Source organism: Grampus griseus, assembly GCF_964374135.1.
Source record: "Grampus griseus genome assembly, chromosome: 4".
Lineage (NCBI taxonomy): Eukaryota > Metazoa > Chordata > Mammalia > Artiodactyla > Delphinidae > Grampus > Grampus griseus.
The window spans coordinates 37982868-37995169 of NC_138997.1; the positions used below are offsets into that span (position 1 = coordinate 37982868).

The 12302-nt window shown below is 43.6% G+C and overlaps 1 protein-coding gene across 1 annotated transcript in view; it reads right to left on the bottom strand.

The window, feature by feature from the left end:
• CDS1 (CDP-diacylglycerol synthase 1) overlaps positions 1-10906 on the bottom strand; it is a gene marked incomplete at both ends in the record, with an annotated part of 65563 nt that extends 54657 nt beyond the window's left edge. The window contains one exon of the mRNA XM_082653382.1: positions 10790-10906. Coding sequence (XP_082509508.1) covers positions 10790-10906 — 117 coding nt within the window. The remainder of the gene's footprint in view (positions 1-10789) is intronic.
• Between the last annotated feature and the right edge of the window lie 1396 nt (positions 10907-12302).

Sequence of the window (12302 nt, forward strand, 5' to 3'; positions counted from 1 at the left end):
ACCACAATGATATATCATCTCACACCTGTCAGAATGACTATCGTCAAAAAGACCACAAATAACAAATGTTGTCAAGGATATGGAGAAAAAGGAACTCTGTGCACTGTTGGTGGGATTGTAAATCGGTGTAGGCACTGTGGAAACAGTACAGAGGTTTCTGAAAAAACTAAAAATAGAACTACCATATGATCCAGCAATTCCACTTCTGGGTATATATCTGAAAAAATCAAAAACACTAATTAAAAAAGATACATGCACCCCAATGTTCAAAGCAGCATTATTTACAATAGCCAACATATGGAAGCAAGCTAGGTGTCATCAACCAATGAATGGATAAAGAAGATGTGGTGTATATATATATATATATACAATGGAATGCTACTCAACCATAAAAAGAATAAATTTTGCCATTTGTAACAACGTGGATGGACCTGGAGTGTATTATGCTTAGTGAAATAAGTCAAACAGAGAAAGACAAACAGTGCATCTTATCAATTACCTGCGGACTCTAAAACAAACAAACAAAAACAAAACAAAACAAAAAACACGAAGCTAACAAAACAGAAACAGACTCACAGATATAGAGAACAGACTACTGGTTACCAGGGGGGAGAGGGAAGGGGAGACAGGCGTGATAGGGGTAGGGGATAAAAGGTACCAATTACTGTGTATAAAGTAAATAACTACAAGGATATAAGGTACAGAAAAAAAAATATGTTTTTTCAAAAAAGGAGACAATCCTAATGAAACAGGTCAAACAGACACTATCATTGCTGTTTTACTTATAGGTAAACTATGATCAAAAGCATTTGCTCTGGTGGTGTGATTTTTTATAAAGTTATTTAAAACCCAAACTGACTTCTAAGAGTGCATGGACAAGAACTATGTGTGTATGCTGGGGCCGTTACACACAGATGGTCACTGTAGAACCTCCAGGGATAGAGTGGCTAAGGAATTTTAAGAAAAGAGTTGCCTCATGCTCAGTTTTGAAGTTGTTCATTCTGCTGTAAGGAACAGCCTCCACTCCTATGTCCTCCCGTCTCCTATACCCACCCCTAGCAGCAACCTTCATTAAAGAGTGCTACACACACAAATGCCTTGGGAGAGTGGTTTACTGAGGGGGGAATTGGGGGAAGGGGACTGAACTGGGTCAGAGGGAAGAGAATATTCACAGGAAGTGAATACAGGCAGAAGGAGCATTGAGCAGAATCTTGGGCCAGAAGTGATACTAGGAATGAAAGCGCCTAGGGATTCAAAACGTTTAGGAATCTCAAACCAAACTCAGGCTTTATTAGCACCAAGGTTTTGGCAAATTTCATCACCCCTTCTAACTGATCCTTTATCCATAAAATGGAAACATTTAATATAATGCCAAGGACTCAGTTAAGTCAATGAAATAGTAAGCTATTATTACTATCGAATCCAATTCCTCATTAAGTGGCTTAACAAATAAAATGTTAGCCTTGAGGCTGTATTATCAGTTTTCATAAAGCAATAATAAACTTTTGTTTACTAACTACAACTTTCTTACTAAACAATTATAAAATTAAATGTGACATTATACCAAAAATGACAAATGAAACAAATGTCGCATTTCCACTGTGACACTGAGTCAGTTGGCCCCACAGCAACTTAAACAAAGAGAGATGTTGACTAGTAAACCACCAGACAGGACATCTCCTGAAAACATCAGGGAACCTGCTGTTAGTCGGATGTGCCAGCAGGGTTTTGACATCTAGAATGATGGAACACATCACATTTTTTTCTTTGCTTTGCTCTCTTTTTTTTCACCTTCAGTAACCCAGAGCGTTGCAGACTTAGTGTGAGTGGTAGTCGAGACAGTGACTAATGGAAATGGCTCCATAAGGGCACATGACCAGGTTGCAGAAAGAGCACCAGACTAGGAGTCAGGAGTTGCAAGTACAGTGATCACTCAGTACCTGGTGGGAGTAGGGGAAGGGGGTGGGGAATAGTTCCTGGACACCCTCAGATACAAAAATCAGAGAATATAACCTACACAATCCTCTCATACACTTTAAATCATCTCTAGATTACTTATAAAACCCAATACAATGTAAATAGTTGTAAGTACAATGTAAACAGTTGTGAGTATGCAGAAAATTCAAGTTTTGCTTGTTGGAACCGTCTAGGATTTTTTTTTTTTTCAAATATCTTGATCCACAGTTGGTTGAATCCACGGATTTGCAACCCACGGATATGAGGGCTGACGGTACTGATTCCACCTCTAACTAGCACTATGACAAAAGGCAAAACACTTAACCCTAAAGAAACTCAGCCCTTAGTTTCCTTAAAAAATAAAGCCATTGGACTTTCAGCACACCACCTCAAAGTCCACTTGGCAATAATGGTGATGTGCCACAACCCTCCCCAGTAGTTCATAAGCTTTGTGAGAAGAAGAAATACTATTGGCCTCACTTTTGACTCACAAGAGGCTGGCAGACGACCTTGCGCAGTGGCTGGCATTTATTAGGCACTATGTAAATATGTGTTGAATGAACTGAGTCTGTCAGCTCATGCTAACATTTAAGATTAAAATAGTTCTCAACTGTTCTTGCTAGGTGAGTAATTTTGGCCAAGTCACCTTGCTTGGGAGCTCAGTAGCACTTACATAAAATGAGGGCTTCTGACTATGAAAGACTACTCTTTTCCAAATGTAAAATGATAATGAAAGTATTTCTGGTAAATGGTGGATGAAAGTTGAAAAAATTAAATTTTCTTTATTACCCTGTAAATCTAATTCCTACAGTGAAATGTACTTAGAAAATAAGAGCAAAAGTACTTTACAAATATTGATTTATTTATACCTCACATTACCTTACAGATAAGTAATCACATCCTTTTTGTAACTGAAAAAATTTAGGCTCAGAAAGGTTAAGTAAAGTGCCCAAGTTTACACAGCTCTAAGCAATGTAGCCAGGATGCAGAAAGGAAATTAAAATGACAATTTTCCTCCAAAGTGATCTACAAATTCAATGCAACCGCAATCATCTCATTAGGCTTTTTTTGTGTGTGGAAATGTACAGACTGATTCTAAAATTTATATGAAAATGCAAAGGACCTAGAAGAGCGAAAACCACCTGGGGAAAAGAACTAAAACTGAAGGACTTACACTACCTGTTTTCAAAAGTTATTATAAAGTTGTTACTGCGGTACTGGCATAAAAGAAAAAAAAATGTCAATGGAACAGAAGACAGAGTCCAGAAATAAATCCACATTTCTATGGCCAACTGATTTCAACAAAGTTGAAAGGTAAATTCAATACATGATGCTGGAATAATTAAATATCCATATGTGAAAGGAAGGAAGGAAGAAGAAAAAACTTTGATCTGTACTTCACACCATTTACAAAAATTAATTCAAAACAAATCATAGACATTTACATAAAGATATAAAAATTCCATAAAATCTTTGGGACCTAGGGTTAGGCAAAGATTTCTTAAATATGAAAACAAGTATGATTTATATAAGAAAAACTGATAAATAAAAGTACTTCAAAATTAAAATTTTCTGCTTTTCAAAAGAAAGTGTTGGGCTTCCCTGGTGGCACAGTGGTTAAGAATCCACCTGCCAACACGGGGGACACGGGTTCAAGCCCTGGTCCGGGAAGATCCCACATGCTGCAGACCAACTAGGCCCGTGTGCCACAACTACTGAGCCTGTGCTCTAGAGCCCGCGAGCCACAACTATTGAAGCCTGCACGCCTAGAGCCCGTGCTCCACAACAAGAGAAGCCACCGCAATGAGAAGCCCGTGCACTGCAACGAAGAGTAGCCCCCCACTCTCTGCAACTAGAGAAAGCCCGCATGCAGCAATGAAGACCCAACACAGCCAAAAATAAGTAAATAAAATTTTAAAAATAAATAGTAAATCCTAGAAGATTTCCAAAATCATTATTAAAAAAAAAAAAGACAGTGTTAAGAGAATGAAAAAACAGCTATAGACTGGGAAAAGATATTTGCAAATCACATGTCAAATAAAGGTCTTGTGTCCAGAACACATAAAGAATTCTCAAAATTCAATAAGGAAACAATCAACTCAATTAAAATACATGGGCAAAATATTTGAACAGACATCTCACCAAAGGCAATACACAGATGGCAAATTAGCATATGAAGAAATGTTCAACATCTTAGTTACTAGGGAAATGCAAATCAAAACCGCAGTAAGATACTATGACACATCTTCTAGCATAGCTAAAATTTAAAACTGAACATACCAAGTCTCAGAGAAGATGTGTTGAAACTGGACCTCTCACACACTGCTGGTGGAAGTGTGAAATGGTACAACCACTTTGGAAAGCAGTTTGGCAGTTTCTTAAAAAGTTAAGTAATACATCCACCCTATGACATAGTCATTTCATTCCTAGGTATCTGCCCCAAATAAATGAAAGTATATATCCACACAAAGACTGTACACAATGTTCATGGCAGCTATATTTGTAATAGCTCCAAACTGGAAACAACTCAAATGTTGAAAAAAACGAATTGGGCTACATCCATACAGTGGAATACTACTCGGCAACAAAAATGAACTATTGAAGTATGCAACAATATGGATGAATTTCAAAATTATGCTCAGTAAAAAGAAGCCAGACATGGACTTACCTGGTGGGGCGGTGGTTAAGAATCCGCCTGCCAACGCGGGGGACACAGGTTCGAGCCCTGGTCCGGGAAGATCCCACATGCCACGGAGCAGCAAAGCCTGTGCACCACAACTACTGAGCCTGTGCTCTAGAGCTCACGAGTCACAACTACTGAGCCCACAAGCCACAACTACTGAAGCCCATGTGCCTAGAGCTCGTGCTCCGCAACAAGAGAAGCCACCGCGATGAGAAGCCCCCGCACTGCAATGAAGAGTAGCCCCTGCTCACTGCAACTAGAGAAAGCCTGCGCACAGCAATAAAGACCCAATGCAGCCAAAAAATAAATTAAAAATAAACAAATAAAAGAAGCCAGACAAAATGTACATATAGTACGTATATGTATACATACATATGCATATGCGTATATGCATACACGTATGTTTAGAATTCCACTTATATAACATTCTAGAAAATACATACTCATCTATAGTGCCAAAAAGCAGATCAGTGGTTATCAAGGTGTAGAAGGGGAATTACAGAAGGGCAGGAGCAGACTTTTAGTGGTGACAGGGTTTGTTAATCATCTTTACTGCAGTGATGAACTCATCAGTGTTGCACATGTCCAACTGCACAGTGTAAGTATGGTCACTTTAGTGTTTGTCACTTGTAGCTATGGTGACTCCTGAAGAGTGCGCAGGAGCCAGCGGACAAGGAAAGAGGACTGAGGTGCTTCTCAATACTGGAGAATGGAAAGCAGGAAGAACAAGGGCATGGGATTCCAGACCATTCAAGATGATGGCTCCAAAGTCTCTAAACTAATGAAGGTAAGCAGCAATTTAGAATGAAACAAAGGATAACGTACTAAATCAATCACAATTTCCACCCCTTTTACACCTGGTCCCATAAAAAGTGAGTCAATCAGGGTCAGCTTCTCCACTATACGTCCCTTGAGGTTCACACTGATCCCATGCTGTACCTAGTACAGCATTAAAATTGCAAACAAGCAAAAGGAAACCCTCAAATGACACAGAGCTCTGTGCCTAAAAGGAGGGGGCCTTTTAAAAATCTTGAAGCTTAACAGGTCTTACTTGAAAGAATGGTAGGTTATACTACTCATTTCAGCATTTTCTCTCAGTCTCTTCATTGTTTCCATGTATTTTAAAGATGTGAGAAAGAAACTACATGCCTTCACCCCACAAAGCTTACTGCCTCCATGAACATGACTTTAGAATCCAATCATCTTCATTACCATAGCTTTACTATTCCCAGATGCTTGCTCTGGAGCTAACCGTTCATCACAAGAACTTCTGAAAAACATCAATCCTTTAATAGGAAGCACCAACGAACAAGTTTCCTCCTAAAACTCTTTGATCCCTTGCCTCAAAATCCTTGCCTGGCAATTGCCACCAATCCCAAACTGTTACATTGTGATCCTTACCCAGTCCTGATCAAGACCCTGCATTGAAAGACCTGCCTTAAACCAAACTTCCAATTCTCAATAAAATCCAACCTTGCCTTTCCCCCTCCAAGCTCTGCCAAAGCTTAGTAGTGAGGTGGTGTTTTTCCTCACCACAGGAAGCAATAAACTCAACTTTGTCTTATCAGCTGGTGGGTTCGTGATATCTGGGGAGCCAGCATTCAAAAACTGTTGTTAAATAAAATGAATATGCTGCAAATGACAACATGGAAACTTATTTGGGTGATAACAGTGACTAACAATTGATGAACAATTGGGGAATACCAACTTACATTTTATTCTGGACATCTAGATCTACATATTCATATTTTATTAATGGCCTATATTTAGATGGAAAAAATATAGAAAATGTTTAGTACACCTTCAAGTGACACCAAGACAACTCACAGTGAAGTGTACCAAAGTGAAGAATTTATGGAAATACAAGTTCCAAAATTAAAAATTTATTTTTTAAATATTAGAATATTTTTGAAAGAAACTACACCCATCTCAAATGAGGAAGGACAGAAGTTAATTGACCTCCAGACTGTTTCACCCTCAACTTCGCAAACCCAAATCTGTATCAGAGTAGCATCCCCACATATGAGTACATGGGGTCCTCGTCTGACCAGTGCACTATTCCACCTGTGCTCCCTGTACTGGCCACGGATTCCCTGTGCACCCCCTTCTCTCTCACTTCCTGTCCAGTCAGTTAGGTCTTAGCTTCACTTCAATTGCTCAATCTCTCTCAATCCATCCAGGGCTTCAACAGCCCTCTTTGAGCTTCCGTCCACTTTCTTGCCTACCCTAACTGTGTTCAATCCTGGCCCCCCTGGCTCACTCACTCCTCTCTGGCATCCTTGTCCTGGCATTCCCGACCACAATCACTCCCAGTGCCTTTCTTATTCTCAGTTATTAAATGGGAAATATTCCTAACCCATATAGCTGAGGAACAAAAAAAGAAAGATGTGAAATTACTGTTTTCTCTATATCACTCTACAAGCATCAACTATTATGACTACTACTGCTACTGAGTTAAGAACCATGCTAATTCAATACATAACAAATTTGTGTTATTTTAGTTCAACTGAAGCTTCACTGAGTTTGATAATTCTGTCAGTTGCCTCTTGGTCATCTTACATCACACTCTCTAAAATGACATTCCAAAGGTGTCCCAGTCAGAGATGAGCTCTAGTTCCAGCTCTGCTACCCATTTAAGGTCATTTCGGGCAATAACAAACGCAGTCTAGGGCAAGTTTATTATTTAAAAATACACACACACACACACACATATATATATACACACTCACACACATATATATGTATATATGTATGGTTGAACTAAATTGTTTCTAAGATCTCTTGACGCTCTGTGTTTCTCAGACCCTACTTTACTGGGAAAATTTAAAGCATCAAACACTGATCTCTCCTCTTCTGCTTTTCAAAATGTTTCTGTATCTAACCTCGATTCCTTCTTTCCTTTCCTTGAATACTCCAACCACCTGTACTCTCCACACCATGTCTACTTTCTTTTTCCTAGGGACTGCCCACCCTCATATCAGCATCTGCACTCCCACTTCTTTCCTCCTTCCTTCCTTCCTTCCTCCTTTCTTCCTCCCTCTCTCCCTCCCTTCCTCTCTTTCTTTCTCCCTCCCTCCCTCTCTCTCTTTCTTTCTTTCTTTATCTTTGGCTGCGTTGGGTCTTCTTTGCTGCACACGGGCCTTCTCTAGTTGAGGTGCACGAGCTTCTCATTGCGGTGGCTTGCCTATGTTGTGGGGCACAGGCTCTAGACACGTGGGCTTCAGTAGTTGCAGCACTCAGGCTTCAGTAGTTGTGGCTTGCAGGCTCTAGAGCGCAGGCTCAGTAGTTGTGGCGCGCGGGCTTAGATGCTCTGGGGCATGTGGGTTCTTCCCGGACCAGGGCTTGAACCCGTATCCCCTGCATCGGCAGGCGGATTCTTAACCACTGCACCACCAGAAGTCCACTGACTTCTTTATATGAATACCTATCTTCCCTTCTTTGAAAAAGGATATTTTCACTTGATCCTCCAAGTCCTCTCTAGCTGCTATCCTGTACTCCCTTCCACCGGCACTTCCTACAATTACTACCAATATTTTACATCTCACGTTCCTCGGCCTAAAACGTGGCTTCTCTTAAGATCTTTTGCTGGGACTTCCCTGATGGCACAGTGGTTAAGAATCCGTCTGCCAATGCAGGGGACACGGGTTCGAGCCCTGGTCCGGGAAGACCCCACATGCCACAGAGCAACTAAGCCCGTGTACCACAACTACTGAGCCCGTGTGCTGCAACTACTGAAGCCCACGCGCCTAGAGCCCGTGCTCCGCAACAAAAGAAGCCACTGCAATGAGAACCTCGTGCACCACAACGAAGAGTAGCCCCCACTTGCCGCAACTAGAGAAAGCCTGTGCACAGCAACGAAGACCCAATGCAGCCATAAATAAAAATAAAGAAAGAAATTGAGAGGGAAATTAAATGAATGAGTATTATAAAAATATAAAAGATCTTTTGCTAAATTCCATGTTCTCTGCCCCTTCCTCATTTCTAAATACTAGTGAGAATATCCTCTAAGCAATTCTCTGGACCACAGAACTTTCTCTCAGTATGTCTCCAGGTCCTAAACAATGAGAAGGTCATGTTAATAATGCCGTTATAAGAAAAGACTACAAAATGGCACAGGAGTATACCATAACAGCAGAATATAACACACTTCCTGCACTTCTTTCATTAATTCCATAAGAGTTTTGCCTTTACTGCAACTTGAATGGAGAAGGCACTTAAAAGAATTTCAATGGACCAAATATTAACCAGCCTCCGATGTGCAAACTGATTTTATAATGGTCCTTGACCTGGAAATACAGGTGCATTCAAATATACACCCTGATAAGAAAGGACATACAGAGGATAGAGTTCAGTGACACAAAGCTTGCCAAGTCAAAAGTTCCTTGCAATAAACTCTAAAAGTATGCAATATTTTAGATATGGTTTAGAAAATGCTCATCCTTGTCTAAGAAATCTTAACAGAACAGGTTACACATGGCAACACCTACTCTCAGGAAAAAAATCCCGCTGGGTATGTATTAATGAAAACCAATAGTGTGGCATCTATAAATAAATAAATAAATATGCAGTGAGGTAACCCACTCACAGATAGCTAGAGACAACAGTTCTAATGAGTCAAATCAAACCAGAGAAGTAGTTTCCATTTTAAATATATTAGGGTGTTAAGAAACTAATTAATTCAAAAGTTATTTTATGGATGGCTTCCTTGAACATGTTTTTTCTTATTAAAAGCTTGTTCCAGTTAAGGAAGTGAACATGGGGAAGCTGGTATTTCCTTGATTCTAAACTGTATCAGTGCTAAAACAAAACAAACCCCAACCTAATTAATTCTATTTTTGTTCTAGTTTCCAAGGCAGTTTTCACAAAAACTATTCTTTGCCCACTCTTTTTAGCTTTGTAACATCAACCTTCAGAAGCTAGAAACTGTTACACTTTGTATAATTCCTTGATACATATGTTCTATCACAGACTCATTGTATTCCACCTGCCTATCAAGGGTAGGGGGAAAAATAGGATCTGTCTTCCCATTGATTCTAAAGTTTCATGCCTAAAATCACTGTTAAATTTATTATTTCATGATATTGTGGGATATGTTCCTGCCAGAGCTTTATAAGGGGTGACCTCAAGTTCATCAACAGCAAGTTCCACGTGGAACCTCCCCCAAATCAGAACTTCTGAGTTCTGATGAGTGAATGAGTCTCAGCAACAGTGCAAACCAGAAAAAAGGAAATCAGGAAACAGTTTCTAGTTCCAAAAGGCCACCGACTTGACCTTGAGCAATCTACTTCACTTCTGTAATTCAAACTGCAATACCTGCTTCCAAAAAAGAATGCTTCTAGGAATAGCTTAAGTGCTTTGAGTTTCTAAGATAAAATGGAATTTTATAAACAGAAGATTTCATAAAACAATCTATTGCCTGGCCCAATTTCCTAAACTTATTACCAAATAAGCTGCACTTTGACTTTCTTCTACCTTTAAAAAGAATAGTGGCATTACATCTGCTTACAAAGGCAATCTACAGAAATGGGAATTTTAAAAGTCCTCATGAATTAACGTGTCAGGTAAAATGAAATCTACTGCTGCACTGTCGGCCGTGGAGGGTCACAACTGGGTCACGTGTAGGAGCCTCTCAAACGTCCAAAATCTATTATACTGAAAAAGGAGAGAGGAAACGAAAGTGCTGATGGGGGAGCGCGAGAAGCCAAGCCTCCAGCGTCAGGATCCAATGACATGTTAGAAGCGAAGGTGCATGACTTAAGTTTAGTTCTTACTAACTGTGCTCCTCTCCCGAGAAGAGGTGTGAAGTGGCAGCTACTAGAAAGCTGCAGCTCTCAGGGTGGCAGGCTCCATCCCGATTCTAGCGTCGGCCCCAGATCCCGGGAAGGGGGACTGGAATGGGCAGAAACTAAATTAGAGTCAAGTTGAATCATCCAGCTACCCTGGCAGCGGTCGAGGTCATACTGGGAAACGCACCATCGCTAGGGTCCGGGTCCCACTTGAGGGAGAAGGAAACAAAGCCAGGCCGGGAGGGCGGCGCAGCCCGCAACTTCACCTGACATTCAGTGGGGCCCCACCCTCCCTCCCAGGTGTCCCGGCCCCAGCCAGGACCCAGCCGGGGCGCGGGTGTGCGCCTCTCGCGGCTCTACTTACTTTGTCACTGGTGCTCTCGGTTTCGTGGTCGCCGCCGGCCGCCTCTCCCTCGCGGGGTGGCGGCGCCACCGCTCCCACGGGGCCGGGGCAGCCTCCCCGGTGCCTGAGCTCCCACATGTCCCGCTCCCGCGCGGCCGTGGCGCTCTCCTCCAGCGTCCCGAAACCCGAGCTGCACGCGCGGACTCGCCGGCTGGCCGCCCTGCCACCCCGCAGCTACACAACCGACGTCCCGCAAAGCCACGGCCACTAACACGCCCCCACCGTGGAGGCGCCGCCGCCGCCTCCTGCCGCGCCGGGTCACCCCCAAAACGGCATCAACGAGCGAGCGCTCGAGGCCGCCCCCTGCGAGCGCGGGGCCGGTAGAGAGAAGAGGGGCGGGAGCCGGGGGCGAGCTCGGAGTGCGGGGCAGGCTCGGGGCGCCCGGCCCGAGCGGAGAAGGTGGGGGCACGGCGGAGCCCGGCCGCTGGTTGCCAGGTGCGCGTCCCCACGCAGAGGCCCAGGTGGGAGGAGAAGAAAGGACGGGGAGGGAAGGAGGAAGCGTGACCCGTTTTAGCGCTTCACCGGGCTCCGGCCGCCCGGGCCCTGCCACTCCCCGCCCCGCCCCCAGACTCAGGAGTCGGCAGGTCCCGGCCCCCCTACACCTTTCTCTGGGTTGCTGCCTCCCGCAGCCAGGTCACGCGCCGCAAGCCCCGCCCCACCCCGCCCCTCTGCGCTGCACTGCGGTTCCCACAGCCCCGCCTCCATCGCGGAGGGGTGACGTCATGGGTCCGGACCGAGGCTCCGCCCGGGTCTCTGCGAGCACACAGGTGGCGGCGCTGAGAAAATGTGCGGGCTGGAACAAAGGTGAGGAGCAGGGAGGTGGAGGAGGGATGAGCAGCTTGCTTAGAAGTGAGGCGTGAGAACTTGTGGACTCGTCACGGAGCAACTGGGCTGAAAGAACTACTCGAAGACGCCTGGTCAATACTGACAGCACTCAGCACTACCCCTTCGAACGGCTCCGCGGCCGCCGCAGCTTGATACACCGCGGAGTGTCGGAGGTTCAGAGGCGACCAGAAGCAGAAACTTGTCTGGCAGGAGGAACTCGATGACTTCGCGGCATTGTGACCCAGTGGCATCGCTTGCAAAATAGGAGATGCCTTTGCCTCACTGGGCGTCCCGGGTTGGCCAGTTTCAACCACATACCCAAACTCTGTCTCCAAGGAACTCGAGTATTGAATCTCTCAAAATTCACTGCCTAGGGCCTGAAGAGAGAACCAAGACCCTGAGGTGCCAGGGGATGCAGTTGCCAACCAGCTAATCTCTAAGCAGTCATAGACCTTGGGCTGCTAAAGTTGGAACAGGAAGGGCACAAGATCCGCATTAATTCCGTTCCAAATCCTGTTAGAAGGTGATTAGTTTTCTTGACATGTATGTACCACCTGGTCATTACTGACAAGCTGACAAATGGGAGGCGGGGGGAGGAGACAGGCCGTCATACAAACAGGACAACGTTCAGGAAAGCACCCTTATAGAA